The 21701-nt window shown below is 42.5% G+C and overlaps 1 protein-coding gene across 3 annotated transcripts in view; it reads right to left on the bottom strand.

Annotated features, from left to right (window-relative positions):
- lpp (LIM domain containing preferred translocation partner in lipoma) overlaps positions 1-21701 on the bottom strand; it is a 169086-nt gene that overhangs the window by 14721 nt on the left and 132664 nt on the right. For all 3 annotated transcript variants that reach the window (XM_069680589.1, XM_069680587.1, XM_069680588.1), the window contains one exon: positions 14032-14201. In XM_069680589.1, coding sequence (XP_069536690.1) covers positions 14032-14201 — 170 coding nt within the window. The remainder of the gene's footprint in view (positions 1-14031; positions 14202-21701) is intronic.

Genomic DNA, 21701 nt, shown 5'->3' on the forward strand with positions numbered 1-21701 from the left:
GTTAACATGGAGGAGGCGGGCTTTATGAGCTATACTGCAGCCAGTCAGCAGGGGGCGATAGAGAGGGTTTGGCTTCACTTTCAGGGAGCTGTCATGTCGTCCATCTTTTCATACTGTGGTTTTAACACTCAGCAGCTGTCAAAGGTTTGCCTTGTAAAACCTGTTTGCAGGGTGTGAAGAGCAGATTAGCTACCGTGAGAAAATTCTATGATTGATTTAATCCAATAATTTTTCTGATAAATATCCGAGCCCAATTAAAAGTTGCACAGAAGCCTAAATGACAATATTTTGTTTCTGGATTGAAACTAATTACTAATACTTTGAGATGCTTACTATTTGAGACCCTTAATTGCCTATTTACAAGGCTATTGTGGATTTGGGTTTTCAGGCTTTAAAAGAAAACAAACTTGTTTTTCTCATTCTTAAGACGAATCATGGAGGGCGTGATCTGCAGAATAGGCAAGAAATCTGCTTTGGTTGAGCTCAGTTAAATCTCCTCATATGTGCGAGGGGGCTGTGGGGGCACCACCCTTCCCTGATCCGTGGTCTGCTCGGGCCACAGAGGTGCAGAGGTCGGTGTGTGTGTCGCTGTGTGTGTGGAGTCTCCTTTCAGCTGGTCGGGTTCAGTGATGATGATCGTGTCTCCCACCTCCTCCTGCGCAGGTTAACAAGTGAGCAGCACCCTGTGGTCCGACTCCCCCTCTGACATGATCCCATCCTCAGCGCCTGACACCCAGCTTTAATTTTATTTTATTTATCAGTGGTTGCTTTCCAGTGACCGGCGCTCCCTGACATCCTGACTCTGCCCATCTGTCTTTAAGCGTCAGGCCCACAGTGTGAGCACATGAAGATGTATTAACACGACTTGACTCCTTTAAAAAATCCTGTCATTTAGAAGCGTGTTATGTAAATCACCCACTCGGATCTTTCCCGCTGCCTGGATGCAGATGACTGAGGTGTGCGTGTTTTTTTGTTTACGTGTGGGTGTGAGCGAGCATGTCACGCAGTGCAAAGTGATTCTCCTAATGGTTTGGTAACTCGTGAGGATCAGTGACCTTGAAACTATCAGCTGTGTAATTCACAGACGGAGCGTTTGTGACACTCATATGTGCGCACGACAGTCAGTCAGGACGAGTGCAGCAAAGGTTTCAGTGTCTCTGACCTGGAACGGCCTCTGAGCTCAGGTCTACCCTGCTCAGCTCAGCCTGTCTGTCTGTGTGTGTAATAAATCCACCCTGCTTTATGGATGACCAGCGCGTGCAGGAATGGGATGGCTTCCTTCCAGAGCCTCCTATCCGGAGTTGTTTTTTTTTTTTTACATTTACTTTATATCTCTGCCTGGACAGTTTATGAGCAGCCTCGGCTCTGAGATGCTTCCACCAGCAGCTCCTCCGCCTGTGCAGGTTTAACTTCTCTCACTTGAGAACACGAGTTCAGACAAAGCAGCAAAATGTGCATGTGTCAAATAAGATTTAAATATTCATACGTTCTATTACACTCAGCTGCGCAGCTTTATTTGTTCACGCATGTTTCTTATTTTAGCCGAGTGATGATGATATCAGGCTGGAGCCAACGTGAAGGGACAGGCGGACGCACAGATCATGCCTCACTCAGGCCTTTCTTCAAAGAATAAAAGGTGGCAGCGGGGGCCCTGATCTCTCTGTGCGGCTCGGGCAAAGTGGCCGGCCGGCCTGCCTGTCTGCCTCTCTGCCTTAAATTCAGCTCCGCAGCAGAATGTGACCCCTCTGGACTTTGGGCAATGTCTCCTGCTCTGGTTACAGAGAGAAACTGACAAAGACCCCGGCAGTAGTTCTCCATGAGCCATGAGTTAGAGTGACATTGTGGTGGGTCAGCACTGGGTCACGGATATTTTTCTCCTGCTCGCTCCTGGGGGGGAGGAAATGTGCTTAGACAAAAAACATGAGGATGGTTTAGAGGGCCTGGTGTTTGGAATCGCTCCCTGCTCTCTTGTCCAAACAGAGTATTCTAATAACCACACTCGTGCTTTTCATTTACTTGTTAGTAATGGATAAGAAGGCTGCATTTCCTGTAGCGCGGATCAGTATTAAGAAATAATGACCTGCTTGAGTTTAGTGGGCTCACACCCACTGAACAGCACAATTATACACACACATGTAATTGTCTTGGCAAGTCTGGAGACGTACTAAGATGTGAAATCCTATTCATGCAAGTGCTATCTAATTGGCTCACTCCTTTGAGGAATTAGACCGAGTTAATCACGTCTGAATATACAGAACTCAATTAGAACTCTGCGAGCTAATGCAGACAGCCATGAATATTTGATGACGAAGTCAGCAGAAAGCTGCTGTGTGTCGGTGAGCATGCCTCAGACGACAAGTGAAAAACCAGGGAGGGTGTTTACCTGCCGTCGCCGTGTGCATGGCTGCTCTCCCAGCGCGAGCCGCAGCTGTGCAGCCGCTCGCATACATGCAGCGCCGCCAACAGATAGCTGCAGCAACACAACCACGAGCACACAGGGGGGGCCCTGAACTCACCACGCTGGCTGCAAGCCTCTGCATCTGATCTGACTACCTGGATATCCATCACAGAGGAGTGACAGGTGTGTGGGTGTTGTGCAGTCATTTCTAATTAGAGCCGGATTACTGTCAGAGAGGCAACATTACAAACTTTATTTATTCTGTGCTGCTGTGTTTACATCCGTGCGACCGCATGTGAGAGCACAGATCAGGCTGTGATTGGATGTATTGTATGGTAAATCCCCTCAGTCAATGACAGCAGAGGCTTCAGGGGGGTTCTTGGGGATATCCCGATTGTTAGGTGGGAGAGTATTCTGTGTATGAGCTGTGGAGGACGTCTATCACCAGGAGCCCCAATACAGCTGGAAACATGCCTGTCGCCTCTGGGTGCTGTGCCACCCTGCGAAACTTCCCTTTGCTATCTCGATGAGTACGGTGCGCTGGAACAAAATATATAGTAAACACAAACACAGCATCGGATGTATCCCCACATCACTGTCAGATGAAGCTGTTCATTAACACCTCATGTCAGCTTTTGATCGTGTTACAGAACAAAGAGCGGATACATAGGCACAATATTACATTAACTACATTTAGGTTGGTTTGATCAAGTTTGCATTCCTACTAAGATCTCTTAAAGGTACAGGAGCTCAATCTGTCCACCATTATACATTCCTTTAAGCTAAGTTTGTCCATTACAAAGTAGCTCTCTTCAAAGCCACCAGACTCATTTGACATCGCAGAACATGCCAGTTGCAGGTCTACCATCGCCTCCATCAGTTTGTTTGTTTGTAATGTCGAGTGGCTTTTATTTAAAGCTCGGATTCAACATAACACAATAACACAAAAAGTAACCAACCGCTGCAGCCGGAGACCAGAAACTCTCTTGTTGTACAAGGTTGAATGAGGAGTCTGGTGGCTTTGAAGAAAGTGATGTAACAGCTGTGTCTGGTTTAGAAAAACCTCTTACCTAAACAACAAGTTCTCTCTGTACGGATCCTTTCAATAATATTTAAGATGCTTTTAACAAGTACTTTGATCAGGCACGTTGGCTCCCAAAGATAATGTTGCAGCTATAATCTACTGTAGCACTTTGAAAACGTTTTCTACCTCATTAAGACCCCTAAAATATAGGCTCCTGGATTAAAAATAAATTTGACCAACAGAAGTTTGTAAAAGCTGAATCTTTTCTCTCACAAAGTTTCAAATTAGCACTCTTGAAAATGTAGCAAATTCTACTTTAAAAACACAACCTTGTGTCAGAAAAAATCCTGTTTAGTATTTGAAAACTTTTCATGTGGATCAGTAAATTGAATCCAACGGCAAAGGTGATTTTGTTTTATAGAGAGTCTCGCTGATATGAAAAAAGTGCAAGAAGTGGTTCATGTGAAAATTAATTACACTAAAAAGGAGCCTGCCCGATAGTTAAAGCATGAAATAGGCCACATGAATGGGTGACCAGTGAGGCTCACATCACTCTTTCCAAGACAGACAAACAGACACGGAGGGTGAAAGCTCATCAGTCAATCATGAGCGTTTCCTGGTGACTGGCAGGTCAGGGCCGTGTGTGCAGTTCCTCCTTTACAATAGCAGAATAGAAAATCTTTGGAGGAGTGGAGCCAATGAGGCCAAAGCCCATTTATTTTAAATAACAGAGCCTTAGTACAACAGCAGATAATGAACGTAATTACATTCAAGCAACTTGGCGTCCGTGACCTTGGTGGTCTCTGAAATTCTGTCAAAAGAGACTGAAATAGATTAAGGTTTTTGTGTGGGCAAATCCCTATCTCTTTATTACTGCTCTTTCAATGTGAAGCTGTGCTCCTGGCGTGACCTTGTGTTACTTACATCAGTCTCATTACAGTACACTGAAACTGGCTGCACTTTGAATGATCTATATTCATGGGAAGCGGTTTATAAACAGGAAAGTGGGGCTGAGATTCAGCCTCAAACAAGGAACTGAGCATTGTCTGAAGCTCTTTTAGTATCCACTGGTGTCAGTTAGGACGTCTGAATGGATCTGCTTACCTGAAGCAAAGGCCAGCTAAGGAGCCGTTTTAAACTAAATTACCTGGGCACAAACCTGCCTGTGGGAATTTGCATTTGAACTCATAAGCAGGCAGATATGAACGACATGGAATAGACTTAAGAACAGTAGGCATGGTACCCTGTGTAAGCAATTAACCTCAGTGACACCGAGTCCCATTGCTGGACTTCTTCAAAGACCTGCAGAGCTATCGGATAGACACGAGGCCCCGCTGCTCTCGGCTCTGTTAACTAATATGCTCTTGTGGTTCCAGTGAAAAGAGACGTTTTCATTTCTTAGAGTATCATTTCAAATAGATGTTTGGACGTCTTTAATGCCGCTGAACAAGAACATTTGAGCTTGAACTCTGAAGGCTGCCAAAACATACTGCTGTGTGTAAAGGTGTAAAAATGATTTCTTTTTTATCATATCTAAATTAGAGTCCATAACTACTGCCATAGTACCCTTAGTTGAGTGACAATACGCTCATTTCCTGTGACTGCTTTACAATAAAAGTCAACCTGTGTTTTGACAGTACTTCTTTGTTTAGAAACCGAGCGGGATTAAGCCCCGCCCACAAAGGATTGGAAAACATTTAATCTCCCTTTATTGTCTTTTTATGTGTAAAGGTGTCTCCTTGTCACATTTGTCTGCGAGCACACAACAGAAAAACCCCTCAAAGCTGCTGTGTGGTGGGATGCACTAACAACAAGGTCAGGAAACCAGAATTTATCTTTTATAAGCATCTCAAAGAAAACAAAACTGAGCCTGAAAGAGACAAATGTGGATACAGGCAATAAGAAGTCAGGCATCGGCAGGAAGATCGGGAAAAACTGTGGGCTCCTGCCACTCAGTGACGTCCAGACAAACTGTAGAGAGATATGTAAGGCCCCGTGTCCACACAGCACCTTTGTGCGGTGAGAGAAAAAACACTGCATGCAGGTTTTGTTTCTACGACAACAATAAGTTGAACTTACTACACAGCTAACTTACAACGTGTAGGGCGATAAAAGCACAACACTTAGCAGCAACATTTAGTGCCCGGCCGATCTGCTCCCACAAATGGCCTTTCCGGTCTCTATAGTGTGTGTGTGTGTGTGTGTGTGTGTGTGTGTTGTTTATTGTGATCCTGTTTGTCATATCGTACAGCTCCGGGGAGACAAACGGCCAAAACAAGTTGCTCCTCCATGTTTGGTGGTAACCAGGGTAACGAGTGTTGCCCCATCTGATTAGTTGCCTGAAAAAAGCGGCGGCGACGACACCAGCGCCTTTCTGAAAAGTTCAGACAGTTTTAGCTTGAAGGGCTCGGAGCGGCCGCACGATAAAGGCGGAGTGCTCTGAAAAACGACGCTGGGTGCAGCGCTTTTTAGGCGGCGTACGCTCCGTCCTCATTATGAACAATTGAAAAAAGACGCTAGCACTCAGGACACCTAAGTCTTTGTTCTTTTGGGGCTTTTGCCTATATTTGATAGGACAGCTAAAGAGAGATGTGGGGAGCAGAGAGTGGGGAGGTCACTGCGATCAGTGACCTCTATACATGGGGTGCCTGCTAAATGGACTGCACTTATGAAGCGCTTTTCTAGTCTTCTGACCACTCAAAGATGCTTTTACACTACATATCACATTCACCCATTCACACACTGATGGCAAAGGCTGAATTGCCAATCTCCGATCAGATCTATGACCTATGACCTCTGACCATTCATACCCGATGGCCATGCCTGGAGCAATTTGGGGCTGTAGCAGTTAGGGATTGAGAGACGACCGCACTACCACTGAGCCACCCCTTCTCAACCAACTGAGCTAAACCAGCGCCCTGTAAGGCTTTGCTGTGGCGATTTTTAGGGTTAAATGATGACTTCACCTTATAGTTTGATCATGCATACCTGAGATCCAGAGGGAGCTGCACATAATCCCATTAACTGCCTCAAGTGTTGTCAATTGAGTCCTTGTGGGTTGGGGCTAAAGACTAAATACATCAAGTATTTAACTTCAATTAATTCAAGGTTAGGAAAAGAGACACTCATGAACAATATTAAGAGTTAGTCAATATAACCTTTGCTCTCCGGTAGACGCTACAATGACGGCTGAAGTCTAGTGTCTTTACTTATGTACAGTCATTCTGCGAGTCTTTCAGTACCTGGCTCTCTGTAGTGGCCGCAGCTGGTGTCCCCTCCAGTGGGTGTGCTTTACAAAGCATGTTCTGTGAAGCTCTGTCTCTATCCCTCTTACAAATCCAGCTTGGGAATGGTGGACACTAATGTGAAAGAAAACTAATATCTACAGGTGAATGAAATGCATTGAAAGGCTGTTGCTGAAAACATTCCAATCATTGATAGCCATGAAGTGAAACAGAGAACCTGGTCAAAGTGAAAAAGCAGGAAATACAAATAAAAGCACACTACACTCCGTATACCAGAATATAGTGAGAACACATAATGGCGTCTTCAGCTGCTGTGTTCACACAAAAAGTGACACTGGCCTGTGAAATGACGGCACTTTTCCTCTTAAGTGGAGCCCTCTTCTTAAATGTATTACCTCTCATATCTCTGCTTTCAGAAAGCTTTGTCTGTGATCGCATCCTTCGAGAACACAAGACAGACTCAAACCTTTAACTTTCCCCTTCAGAAACGTCGGCTTTATTTTAAACTACAATGTAGTACACTCAGATTTTACTGCTGCACTTTTTACGTCTTAGATTCTAATTAGTTTTTTACGCTTTTACATGTAAGTATTTCTCCTTCTCTGTGATTGTTCTGCATAAGAATAAAGAACTTTATGTGCTTTTAACTGTGAGACCAGTGACTCAATTAACAAGGTAAACAATAGATTAGATTAAATCTGTGGTTATATATGGAGGATGAGTTTGAACAAATGAGGTCTTTAGGTTTTCAACACGTGAAAAATACTGTAAATGTCAGCTTATATCAGTTAGCATGATCAGATCTCCACTAACAAAGACGGCTGTTATCGTCCGGCCTCACAGGGTGTCTCTCATATTTGTGAATTTCTGATGCCCTGCGATCAATTTGTTTCAGTTTGCAGCAAACATACAGTCAGCATTGTTTCACATGAGAGCATTCTTGGAAAACTCCAGTAAAACTCAAAACTGCTGTTTCTCTGTATCACTGACGGACGGCCTGCTGGGTGGTGTTTGCACACGTGCTCCTGCTTTAAGTCTTATCTTGTGTGCAAACATGAAGCTGTGGGAAACCTCCGGCTGTGACACATCACACAAGAATCAAACAATGCCAATCCAGTGTTGTCACATTAACACAATTACAGGCACTCCATGCAAAACGAGACTTTAATTGAGCGTCTGTGGAGTTGATCAACATGATGCTGTATTCAAATAGGCGGCGATTAGTCGTCTGTGGAGGGAAGCCAGGGAGGTGCCGAGGACAAAGGCTGATTGCTGCGCTGCAATTTGTGGGCCGGTGGTGTGACTGAGGTTGGTTAGACGGAGAGATAGCAGGTCGTAAAATCAGGAAGTAGACAGGTGAGGATAACAGCTGCGGGTGAGCTCCTGCACATTACTAAAAGGAATTAACGATATCTAGACAAACAGCCTGAATGAGGCAAATCAGCCGGCGGAAGAGATGCATCTCACTAATGCAAATTCCAGCATTGTTCCACAGAATATGTAAAGTCCCCGACAGATAAGAGGGCTGCTGATCGCCAACTCTGATACATGGAAGAAAACTTTATTGGATGGCAATCAGCGTGGCGTGCAAAATGTATTCCTGCAATTCCTGGCAAAGGGATTATTGGATTTTTGCATACTGTTACACAGATTCTACACACAGTGAGTTTCCTCAGGCAGCTGCTCTACCTGTAAGGTATTCGACATCAGATGTAATACACTGCCACAGGGTGTTAGAGAAATCTATTTCACACTCAGGGTACATCACATATGGGATCAAAATATAAAATGAGTTTCCACTCGGTTAATACTTGAAATTCTTTGGACTCAAAGAGGTATTGTGTGTACTTGTGTGTACTGTGTCTCTTGTGCAGATAAATTCTGTCCATGTAAAACAAGCGTTAATCAAGAATACACACTTTAAACATTCTAAGTATGTATTTTGATACATTTTAATACTTACTACATTTTAAAACTTATCAAAGATTGGAAAATGTTGGTATGTTGTGTTTTTAGTGTGTTTGGAGCTTTGATCTTTACTTCAGAATAACAGTCAGAACATCCGAGGTGCTGTTGCTGTTTTGTTGTTTCTAAAGTATCTGAATGACACAGTTACACACTTGATTTCAAAACTAAATGAGGTAGTTTTCTTCCAAGTTGCACAATTAGTTCAATCGACTGATACAACAGAGCCAAAGTTTTCATTTTTAGATTCATATTTGGATCGTGTCCTTTCTCTGCCCCTCATCTGTGCACCATCTGTGTACTCTAACACCATCACTAACATGTCCTGGTCTTCGTCAAAGATAACGTCTGAAACCTCTGTTGTATCCTTTCTTGCTCTATCATCTCTCTTACACGCTGGGTTCCAGGAAATGTTGCACTTGAGTCAGTAAGCTACGGGCCAAAAGTCATCATTCCAGGAAGCTTCTGTCTCTGTATGACGCGATCGCACACACCATGGACATGATTGTGGTGAAGGCATCATTCAAAGAGGAAAGCTGAGAATCACATGGTTCAGACACAACTTAAAAATGCCTCTATCATAAATGTTTTAAAGTCATTCATTGAGTTTATAAGGGTTAAAGTGGCAGAGCCAGGCCAGCTTGTTCCAATTGTTTCCAGGCTTTATGCTAAGCTAAGCTAAGCTAACCACCTGCACGCTTAGTCATTTAGTGTACAAACATGAGAGTTAGGGGTGTGAATCTTTCAACATCTCACAATTTGATTCAATTTCGATTCTTAAGGAAACGATTCGATCCAAAATCGATTCCCGATTCACAATCAATGCCCTATTTGTTACAAAGGGGTGCTAATTTCAGGATTTACTCCCGTCTGCTGTGTCTAAGAAAACCGCAGTGGCAAAAAACACAGTAAAATGTGTTCAAGATTATGCAGCTTTTATATTTGATACAATATATGTAAATACACAGAGGCACACATAAGACAAAAGACAATGTATTTTTGATTTACGTGCTAAAATAAAACATTAGTTGTTATGTTTAGTACTTGTCAATTTTTAATGACTTCAACTGTTACTTTTTAAGAAAAACAAGTTCAACTTATACAAAATAAAAAATACTTCAACTAACATCAATTCATCAATACGATTGGTGGCTTTGGCCAGCTACCTCTGTATTGATCAGAAACTTGCCATTTAATATATTGTGCTGTAAAACTCCTATTTTGTATGTTTTTCGAAACAATCACACAATAATGCTCGACAGCTCTTTGAGACATTGGTTTCAGCTTGTATGTGGGCAGCTGCAGACTCACATTCACAGCTGTTTGGCTTTTGTGCATCACTCGCATTTGTGTACAAGACTGCCAGGCGTCCGCGATGTAGCGAGCGGTGAATGTCACGACTGACTGGGTGGCTCGAGAGGTCCACGCATTGCAGCTACTCTGTGGCCGTTGGTCAGGGCTTCCCCCTGAACATTACTGACGCCGAGAGCTAGCTAATGCCGACTGACTAGCCAGGACCAACACACTCCTTGCTGGAACTGTGTACAACGGAAGCCGGAAATGGTGCACAGCAAACAATGCATGCAGCAGGTTTGTCGTGCACAAGCTGGCTGCTGGTGAACGTTTAATTAGGACGAAAACACGTTTTTAGAAATTGATTTTTGGAAGTTTCAAATCGATTCAGAATTGTAGAAATTAAGAATAACGATTCTGACATGAATCAATTGTTTCAGCATCCCTAACAAGAGTTGTGTCACTCTTCTCATATAACTCTGGGCAAGAAAGCAGATAATTTTTTTACCCAACATTGCTCAATTTTCCTCACCATTTAAGCCACATCATAACATTACATTCCTACTTCAGTTCAGTGCTTTAAATGTAAATTGTAGGAGAGCTCCGTCTATGAAAAACAAGGGGTTAATGAGGGTTTAATAAGCTGCTACTGTAACGTGGCAGTTTGTGTTGGGAGAACAGAAGAAGAGTGTAAAGCAGAATAACAAACGCACACTGTATGATTAATGCTCGTTTGCTCTCAGAGATTCCTAGACTGACTGACTTGGAGGCTAACTTGAAGTTTTCCTCTCTTTCTCTGGGAGATGACATTTCTCTTCAGAGACTCGACTCTCACGTTCATTCTCTAATCGTACAGAGGCGTATGACCCTGAGGATGGGAATAAAAGAAGAAGAAATTACTTTCATTAAGAAATTCAGATTTCCCCCATCCTTTTGATCTTGTGCCAGAAGAACATTTATGCTGATGAAATGCATAAATAAAGTTCTTAAATTATCCCGTCTCTCTTTAGCGCATGTATCAGAGTTGGAGAACTTCCAGACAAGACAACTACAATCACAGTGAGTGCCTCTGAAAAGGGGTGATTTAGGAGATGGCCTGCCACTAGTTTAAACCTAATGTAGTTCAGCTTTCAGACTTTACTGGTAAAGTGCGTATCAAGACATTTCCTGCAATTCATGAGGAAGGAAAGTGTACAAAATGTACTTTCATACATGTAAATATGTTCTGTTTCAGAAGGCTCAACAATATTATTATAATGACCAAAATATTTGGATAAATCAGCATTACTCCAGGATTTCGTTCTACAAAGCAGGAGCATGCTGCACTGGTACTGGTCTCTTTTAAAGTGCTATATCTACAGTTTGGAGTGTTAATTGTTGTGTTTGCAAATAACTCCATGACATCAGAACACGAGCTGCAGGAACGGATATGCGACAGATATCTGCTCCACTGATTTACACTTATTTTTGGGTATTTGTTGCTTTGAAACATTTGTTACAAATAAAGCAGGAAACAAAGCTTAATGCTTGTGGTGATTTAGAAACGGTGTCATCATGTGCTCTTCAACTCCATAGTTTACAATATTCTCCGCACTGTCTGCAGCACATGAAGCTGAATTTTACAGCTTAGCAGACAGTGGTCCAAATTATAAATGACTGACAAAGTGTCATAATGTTCTTTAACAAAGTTATTTATTTATTTTGGCCTTATTCAGGGAGAGAGAGGACAGTGGATAATGTCAGAAACAGGACAAGAGAGAGAAGGGATGACACGCGGAAAAGAGCCGAGGGTGGGAGTCAAACCCCGGGCCACCCGAGGACTGTAGCTGATTTAACCGCTGAGCTAAACTGCCGTCCTTAACAACGTTTTAGTAAACAAAAGAAGTCTATTGTCTCAAATCTGTATCAGCTTCGGTCTCTAAAATCATACAGCGAGCGGTCGGGCTCTTTAATGGATTGCAAACAATGATCGTATAAATGAAACAGAACCAGTTATAAAGTCTTTTTTCCTGCATAGCATTTTTTCTTGTCAGAACCTAATGCCTACGTTACCCACAATGCAACTTGACTGCAAAAAGTTCAGTCTGAAATTCATGTGCCTTATGCTAGTTGCAGCTAATGCAGCCGAGTACTGCTAGACACTTTTTTCTTACTCCACAAGCCTGGATACTTTTTTTACTCCTCAAAATTTGTAGTCGTCAGTCCGAACCAATGCTGACTCAACTGACATCATTGGAGGCACTTGATGGTATTAACACATGAGCACAGCTGCCTCTAGAGCCACAAAAGGCCCTATACAACTTTGAATTGTCCAAGACAAGCCTGTTGACAGACTTGTGTCTAATTCTAAACTTGTGTTTAAAATCTGTGGAGTTCCCTTTCAACAATAATCTTTCTTTACTGGCTTCATTTGGACCAGAATAAATCAGCATCAAAGTAAGTTTTAAAATTCAAACAAACTGACTCCAATAATCTAACAAGGGAGAGAGTTCAAAGATATCGACCATCATTCCCCCTGTAATGGCTCCATGCACTGCACGGCTACTTCCTGTCTGAGCCCACATAAATGACCCACAAACCTACCCATGATATTGCTGACGATACGAAACTTTGACCTCGTCATATCCAGGGACCGGAGTGAGGAGATTACCAGTTTCTAATGAAACTAAATGAAGGAAATACTTCTGCAAAATTATTTCCTTATGGTCTTGCAAGATGATGTGTTTTTCCGGAACAATATTGTGCAAGGAAATACTTTCATGTGTATTACGCAACACAGCGACAGAAAAACCGGTCAGAGTTTTGTAAGAAGGAATAAAAACACCCAGAATTAAGAATAACTTCTGGGATATCTCCCTGCCAGTCATTGCTTCAGCCTGGTCAACTTCTGATCAGAGGAGGGATTTACAAACGTCAAAATGAGGAAACAGGCCAGACAGAATCTTATGTTATCTAATCAACAAGGAGAATTAACACCACGTCCCATCTAACATCATTTAATAACTCAAGTGCATTTAAAGGATATCTGACTTCTTCAGCTCAAACTCAAGATAGTCACGCTTCAGCTCATCCAAGTGAAAACAAAATGATTATCATCTAATTCACCAGGGAAGAAAAATCTGATAATCCTCTCTTATTACAAGAGAATGAATGCATCCCTGATACTTATTTTAAGTGGGAACAAATGACTAATCCATCAGGTTGTTCTGGGCTACAAATGTTCAACTAACAGAGTTGACGAGGCCGAAATGTTAGCAAAGAGCTGTCGCTATACACATTCAGAAGATAAAGGCTAACACTAGCATTCATTGAGAATTCAGTTTAAGTCCAATATTCCCAATACTACCTGTAGAGGAAAATATGTGACTCTATAGCTGCTTAATGCTCCAGTATTGAATAGTACAGCTAACTACAAATGTTTATTTACCATATTCAGACGGCAGCCATTTTTCTCTGACATCAAGCTAAGAGTGACTGACTCATGTTGTTATAAAAAAGGCTCTAAGACTGTGGACTAAGACTGCAAATTGTTTAAACATAAGGAATCCTAATTCTTCCTGATTGATCATCAACTGAAAAAATAACACAACACTGGGACATCTTTCAGGTATAACTACTTATATGCTAACCTATATGCTACAGTAAGACAACAGCTAATGTTAGCATTCAGCCACTTTGATAGTAATACTTAATACAAAATCCTAGCTAACGGAAAAGTTAGCTTTTGATAACATCATTTGAGCTTCCCAATCTGAGTACTACATTAGAGGAAAGGCCACATGTTAATATGGTGAGTGTACTTTTGCCTGTTTAACTGTAAGAAATCCCTTTCAGAGACAGACAGTTCCATGCAGTGACCAAAAACAGAGAGCACAGGCATAAAAAGAGGAAATGAAGATGTGTATGGCGTGAGGTGGCAGCCCACCGGGCTTTGAAGAAATTAGATGTGGTCGCCTGAAGGGAAAATATATGAACATTCCTGGCACAGGGCAGCCAGTGTACCAACCCCTGATATCATAATGTGCACTTATGAAACATGGACACATAAATAACCGCAGTGAGCCAAAACCCAGCGAGTTGATTTGATGGGAAAGAAAGTTACTCACAATATAGCAGGGCTCACAGTACGCCTTCTTCTCCACAGCGAAGAAAGGTTTGCCACGCAGCTTGGTGCTGCAGGTCATGCAGACGAAGCAGTCGACATGGAAGACCTGGTCCATGGCAGTGCAGCCGGTGCCTTCACCCACTACGTTCTCTCCACAGCTGGCACAGCGCCCTGAGGAGAGGAAGAGGAGAGGGCTGAGAACAGAATCATCTTATATCAACAGATAATAAACATTAGATAACATTTGAATTAAACACATTCCACTCTGAAAACAGAACAGAGATGGAAACAATCATATCAAACTATACAGTTATGTAAAAGAGCTCTGTGACTCTGGGGAAGATGCTCTGATGATGGTAAACAGTTTGACCTGATAGGAAGCATCGTACAGTGTGCAGAGAATCTGTCACAACCTTTTAGTACGGTGATACAACAGTTGGAGCCCAGCCAGATAACATAACAGCAAAAAATATTATAATCACACTGGCATCAAATAGACATCCAGCCATTATCTATACCGCTTATCCTGTTCAGGGTCACGGGGGGCTGGAGCCAATCCCAGCTGTCATTGCGTGAGAGGCAGGGTCACACCTGGACTGATCGCCAGTCAATCACAGGGCTGACACATAGAGAGACAGCAATTTAAAGTCACCAATGAACCTAATGAGCATGTCTTTGGACTGTGGGAGGAAGCCAGAGTACATGCAAACTCCACACAGAAGGGCCCCCTACGTCCATACCAGGGTGCGAACTAGGAACCTCCCAGCTGTGCGGCGACGGCACTAACCACTGCACCCCCGTGCAGCCCCCTGGATATCCCAATGCGTCAAATTTATAGAGCCAATATATGTGAACCATGACCTCTCACTCTGGTTGGTGACTCTTTCCAGCCACGCCTGAGGGAGACTGACTGTTGGTTGAAACCAGTCGGCGTTTTCTCTTGATCATTCTTAAATGCGATATGCTCAAATCTAACATGTTAATACATCCTTGGCATCCTTGAAGTGAGCCAAGCAGCATCCCTTTCTTTACGCTGTGAAAACGTGTTGCCTATAATGCTGACAACGCTGATCACAGTATCAGGAAGCCCAGGATGACATCTTCAGATTGCATGTTTTGTCTGATCAACAGTCTAAATGTATTCAATTTCCAATTATATAAGAAGAAGTGAAACGGTTAATTAATGATTAACACTGTTGTCAACTTTCTGCACTTATTTTAGAGAAAAGAGAACCAGAGTTTAGTGTTGAGCTTTGAGACGTTGGTACTAACTGCCTTCAGCTTTTCATCTCTGTCCCTCACAGGCTGAGATGTTGCCCCTGCATCAACTCACTCTAACTTCTCCCCAAAATGTGGAGCTATCCCTTTAAGAGCTTCATCGTCTGATGTCAGAAGTGCCTAATCTTCATTTCTATTTCAAACACGGGATAAGGACGGATTAAATACTATAATTATGCGACATTAAAGAAACCATACACATCACCAAAGTGTGACATGGCCGACATCTATTTCAAAAAATCAGGCTTTAAGTGATAAAAAGAAAACTTTAAAGTACAACCGAGTCTTTGTAAAAGGGGCACAAGTGAACTGATACTATTGCTGCAGAAAGAGCCTGATTGCATACTGCGGGACATGGCATTTGAATATCTTTAATTGACTTAGAGATATCTTTAATTGAGTTTAAGATGTCCTCGACTCAATGCAACTTATCTTCAACCCAATTAATAACACTGTCAATTTAATTACTGGTATCTTACAATAATAGGGTTTAAAACGATATCTGAGAATGCTTTATTTTTTACACATCTGAGGACAGATGCAATCTCACAGAGGAAGTGTGATACACTATATTTAATTAATGAATTCAAGTTCAGTTGTACGGATCTTTTTTTGTTCCTTTTCATTTTTTTTAAGCTTCATCTAAAAGCTGATTTGGGCTTTGATTGACACTCTGTATGTTTCTGAACGCAGCGGTTCAAGCGTGTTACAGACAGAGGCGAGACACTAACCGGGGGGAGATAGAGTATCTGATGCTCGCATTTTCACAGTTCCACTTTCTGTTTTCGTATCAAAAAATTCAAACGGAGTGTAAAGCAGAATCTGTCTCAGGTATCAGCTACAACTTTTGGAAGTCATATGTTGTTGAGATCAAATATCTGCTTGACTGCGAGGCCCCGCTAATGGTTTTCTAATCTCAGATAACTCATTATCTGTCTGTCAGCCTCGGCGGAAACACAGAAAAGTTGCTTAATGAACAACTGGATCCACAACTTTTCAGGCAACATTTGTAAATCCTTATTAAAACATAGATATTTGTGACTCTTTCACTACAGGAGTCATCGTGTATTGACTGGGGACACATTAGGGAAGAAAGCACTGACAGATCGCTGTTAAAGACTATTAGATGTTAACATTTGAAACATTTTGTTCGCTAATTTAGCGAGTGCTGTCATCCAGGGCGACTTGTAGCGCAGACAGGTTTTCATAAAACCTGCTATTGGTTTCATGTGTTCCCACAGCTCTATCCACACCTCAATTATGGCTGCGTTACCTACTGTACGGGGAGGCAGATTAAACAAACTAGTGAAGGCACGTCTCGGGGGGACATGTGGGTGTCAGTGGAATCACAAGCAGGGTAATCACTTCAGAGAGCCAGAGGGAAAGAGAAAGGGAGAAAGAGCGGGCGAGAGACAGAGACGGAGCATGCCGAGCCTGTTAGTGGCTTCAGATCACAGGCCATCTTCAGTGAGTGGATGAGAATGCCAAACATGTCCCACAGGGCTCCCACTTTAAATAGCGAGAAGGAAACCTCTCGGAAATCCTTTTCCTTTTGGCAGTCTGTGATCGCGAGGGCCCTCAGGAGCTATTTGTGCACGGCTGTGTGTACAGTACACACACACACACACACGCACAAACACACACACAATGAAAAAAATCTCTTTGCACCAGACATGCCACACATGTAGCCGAGTACATATACAAACACAGACACATGTATCACATACTGTATGCATACACACAGACATGTCATGGCATGCTGCTCACACACATCAGCAGCCCACACATGAACTCACATCATCATGTGACACAGAGCTGCAGATCTGAGCCGCTTTACAGCTGCCCGTTAACCGTCTGGATGCTTCTTTGATTTCTGAATACGACCCAAAGTGTAAAGGGTTCATTAATTATTATTAGTAGAGAAGGCAGTGAAATTAGTGCATCATTATATGTGATATCATGTCTGACAGACACTGTGACTTCAGATAGGGCTTCAACTAAACACCACTTTAAGTTAAGTGTTTAAAGATCATAGAAGACACTAGATATCAGCTACATTTTACAATATATAAACTGAAACTATAACAAAAATAGAAAAAATATAATATAACGTAAATATTATAACGTTTTTATAACTTTTTCTTCTCATTGATTTATTAAGCAAGTGAATGTAAATGTCTGTTATCAGAAATAACTGTCTATCGCAGGTCAGAGCACTGTCTCCCATGATGCAAAGCGTCTTCTGGAGGAGCTCCCATAGCGATGCAAAGGATATAAGTCAATTACAGTAATTACTACCTCAATGTGTTCTTAGGTCAGAGTTCAACCTGTTGTCTAGAAGACATTACTAGATATACTGGATTATGCAACTCATCTTTTTATCTTAATATAGATTCACATGCTGATTCTTTTATGGATAAAGAGATTGATCTATATAATAATAATTATCGGAGGATGTAAAATCTCCATGCTGCTTGATCACAAGGCATCTTGGTTAATTATGAATGTTGATTTACTAAACCAGTAAATATTCTAATTTTTGGATCTGATCTCAGAACCCCGGGTACTTTTACTGTAAAAATAACTTAAACAATTGATTGATTAGCAGAATTATTGCTGATTAACTTTCTGTCATCTGCCTGTTGAGTTAACAGATGAATTGTCCTCAGTTTTATTGCACCTTCTATGTTGATAAGCAGCACCTGTAGTTGTGTTCCACTTCTACTACAAACCAAACAGTGTCCTCGCTGATGGAGTGTTCATGTTCATCTGAGCTGAATTTGTTTCTTTGTCTTTGGATTTGTACTTGTTCAAAGTTTCATCATCTGTAGTCATCAATCTGTTCTTTGTTTGTGCAGCCACAGTAACCGCTCACAAGCAATGCAGCAGAGAGTGAGAGAAAACAGTGCTCTGCTCTCTGGTGGACCGACCACTGCTGGTGATGGACGACACAGGAATGTCAAAACCGACTTTATCATTTCAAAGACGACTGCAAATACAAGCGTACACACGGAGAAGTCTTTCTTTTTTGTTTATTAAGTGATTTACTGTTAAGTCAGAAAGTAGTTATTGGCCTGTCGAGCAGTGGTTCCAAACCTTTTCTCCTGGGAGCCCCCCTGCTTGTATCTAAGGCTGAGCCCCCCCAGCCTGCACACACCTACACCAAAACAATAAAGTGATTCATTCCAAATCTTTATTGGCAAAAATTAACACCAATCAGTCTGTAGTTGCAGAGGTGTGGCAACAAAGTAGCTATTATATTTGAATGAGGACCAAAAAAAATAATATTTGATTATCAGTAAGATCTTTTTTAATGATTTTATCTAACATGTGCAAATCTAATCCTGACCATCTCAGAGCAGGGGCCCGGACCCCAGGTTGGGAACCACTGCTGTAGAGTATCCAAGAGCCCGAGGTGGTGCCTTTAAAATGCTTGTTTTGGCTGACCGCCATTCCAAAGCAAAATATATTTAATTAACAGTTAAAATTAAAACCTGGGGTGTCGCTTTAGTTCAGCGTGTCCCACATACAGAGGCTTCAGTCCTCGATGTTCGAGTTCAACTCCCACCCTCGGCCCTTTGCCACGTGTCATCCCCACTCTCTCTTCCCCGACTTCCGACATCATCCACTGTCGCCTCTCTCTCTCAATAACAGCATAAAAAGCCCAATAAATAAATTAATAAATAAATAAAAAATTAAACCTCACAAAGTAGCACATTTAAGGAGGTGGAACAGGTGTATGTGCATATCGTAAATGTAACACTTTCAGACTCAACTTATCCCCCCTGAACGGCACGAATTAAACATGTTCTTTGAGTCCTTTTGTTTCATTAAATATAACGCAACACATTCATCTGTAGAGCAAACTTTCATGTTTTTTATTGTGCGGCTTGAAAATGACTCCACAAAGTGTAGAACAGTGAAGCTCTCAGTGCGTCTGTAACTTTTCTCCTCTCACAGCCTTACTGTATGATAATGGAGAGAAGAGCCGGGTGTTTTACAATGCTTCACATCAATAATTTCACACGTCTGCGTCAGAAGTAAGCATTTTCAATTTTGAGACACTACTTCAATTGACTTCTTGAATAATACAGGACAGCAATTGAAGCAACATCGTATTTACCCCTGTGGAGATGATCGCAAATACTTTCGAACTATTTCAGCTGGGCATAAAGGAATCATGAAAGGCCTCACCACTCCCCAGCGTCCCTTTGCGCGGGGAATGGAACCAGAGTCTTAATATCTAAACTTCAAATAGTTCCTGTAGAACCAATGCAATGGTGACGGGGCGGGAGGGGGAGTTCATTTACACTTTACTCACTTTCTTTCCTTTCATTCCTCAACCCTCAGAAGTGTCTCTTCTCTGTTACATGGAAAGTCAAAAGAAGGACTGAAGAGAGAGTCTTTTCTTCTTCTCTGTTTTTAAAGAAGCACATTCCCTGTGAGCTCGAGAGGCTTAGAATGGTTAGACAATTTAATTGGATAAAAGGAAAAGATTAAAGAGGCCCTGACTCTGTTCCATAAATAATTGATTTCTAATGTATTTGTAGTGGCAGTGAGACGCTGTTGTTTGGGAATGGGGGATGTTGAGTGGCAGAACGCTTCAGATTTCCCTCAGTCTTTGCCTTCTTTGTTTTTTCACGCCGTGATATTGAAGCAGCATGAAAGGCAGAGAGGGAGCACACTTGCAGCTCAATTTGATCTTACATCGTCAGAAATCAAAGATCGTGCATGTAAAGAAGGATCGCAAGGAACTTTTTTTAGTGGGAGACCAAACTTTTCACACTATGTTACTAAAGAATACAATTCTGCTGGTGCAACCCTTGCAAAACCCCAAAGGCAAAGCCGGCAACTGTAGCTCGAATCCAAAACTAATAAAAGAACCACAAAATCCATTTTGGGACTTCTACTAAAGTTTTGTGCTTGGATTTAAATATCTGATAGATTTGGTGGTAAAATCACAAAACACATACAACTACTGCATACATTGTGTTTTACTGTTAACAACAGGGCAGTGCTTAAAGGAATGAATTAAAACATAACTAATAGAAATGTGCCTACAACAAATTATCTTGCTCTACTTCACAGATGTATCAGGCCTAATGTTTCCATCCTCTAATCCTGCACTTATTTACTGTGACACCCTGAAAAGGTGGATGAAATAGACGGCACAGAGTTGTGATAAGTTCTTCACACTTAATTAAAGACATAAACAATAGGTCAACGAGTGGTTAACAGCAGAAAAAAAAGTCTGTCGAACACATTAGCAGTGTTACTGCCAGCGACTCAACACCCAGAGGCCACGATTTGTGCGCTGTTTCATCTCCCCCCCTTTAGGTTAATCTACTTTGTTGCTTCAGATTGCCCTCCATGCAGCCTGACAATGCTGTGGCCTTCGGTTGCCTTAGGATGACGGGAGAAATCGCTGTCATCGCTGCATTTCAATCTCTGAATGCCTCTTTTCTAACCCCTGCCTTTAATCTCATTCCCAATGTCAGCAAATAGCAATCTGCAGAACTGCTGCGGCGATGGTGGAGGATGGAGGATAGGCGAGCCCGTGCCACTAAGCATTACAGCTCGGCCTGTCAGGGCCTGCGGCGGCCGAGCGAGGGGTGCTGAGTGTAGGTTACATGTTTTAGAAGCAGGTTGGCAGGAGCGACATGGAGGGGTGCCAGGGAGCGAGCGGGGGCGGCAGAATGGGGTGAAAGAGAGAGAGAAAGAGAAGAGGGGAACAGGTGAGTGTGTGCACAGCAGACTCTGTGTGTTCAAAGATGTCTCTGTGTTTATATTCTGTTTATCCGTGCGCACCCGTGTGCTTGCAACTATGTCTGCGTTTGCGTGCATGAGCATGCGGATGTCTACTCATTCCTGAGGTCAAACGCTCACTCACAAATGAAATCTAGCAACGTGAGTGCCCGGAAGCCTCAGCTGGGCTCGCACGGCAGCTGATCTTGCAAGCCTCAGTGGAGCTGTCTCAACGAGGCAGGGTAGCAAGCGCCGAGCCTGGCGGGGGAGGAAGGGGAGGGGGAGGGAGAGGAGGGGGGGAGGGGAGGGGAGGGGGAGTGGTCACCTCACGTGAACCGCTGCCAAAAAGCGGGCTTCTGTCGCGGGGAAGAGAAGCCCCATGCTGGCACTCGGCATCAGCTGAGAAACTAGAAAGCAGCATTGCGAGGTCAGCGGCAGTGCTGGGACAGATAATGAGAGAGAAAAATGGCAAAGAAGGAGCCATAAACTAAAGTGAAAAACGACTTCATGCCTCATGAAACTGCCCCCACTGCTTTAAATAGTAACAAATATAATTAAGTATTGAAAACACCACGTGACCAATTACAAGCAAGATGATGACATCGCAGAAAACCTCTCTGATCTCATTCATGAGAGGACAGATGTGTA

This window comes from Semicossyphus pulcher, unplaced genomic scaffold, assembly GCF_022749685.1.
Source record: "Semicossyphus pulcher isolate SPU_LCO1_2020_fin unplaced genomic scaffold, fSemPul1.0.p SCAF_4, whole genome shotgun sequence".
Taxonomy (NCBI): Eukaryota; Metazoa; Chordata; class Actinopteri; order Labriformes; family Labridae; genus Semicossyphus; species Semicossyphus pulcher.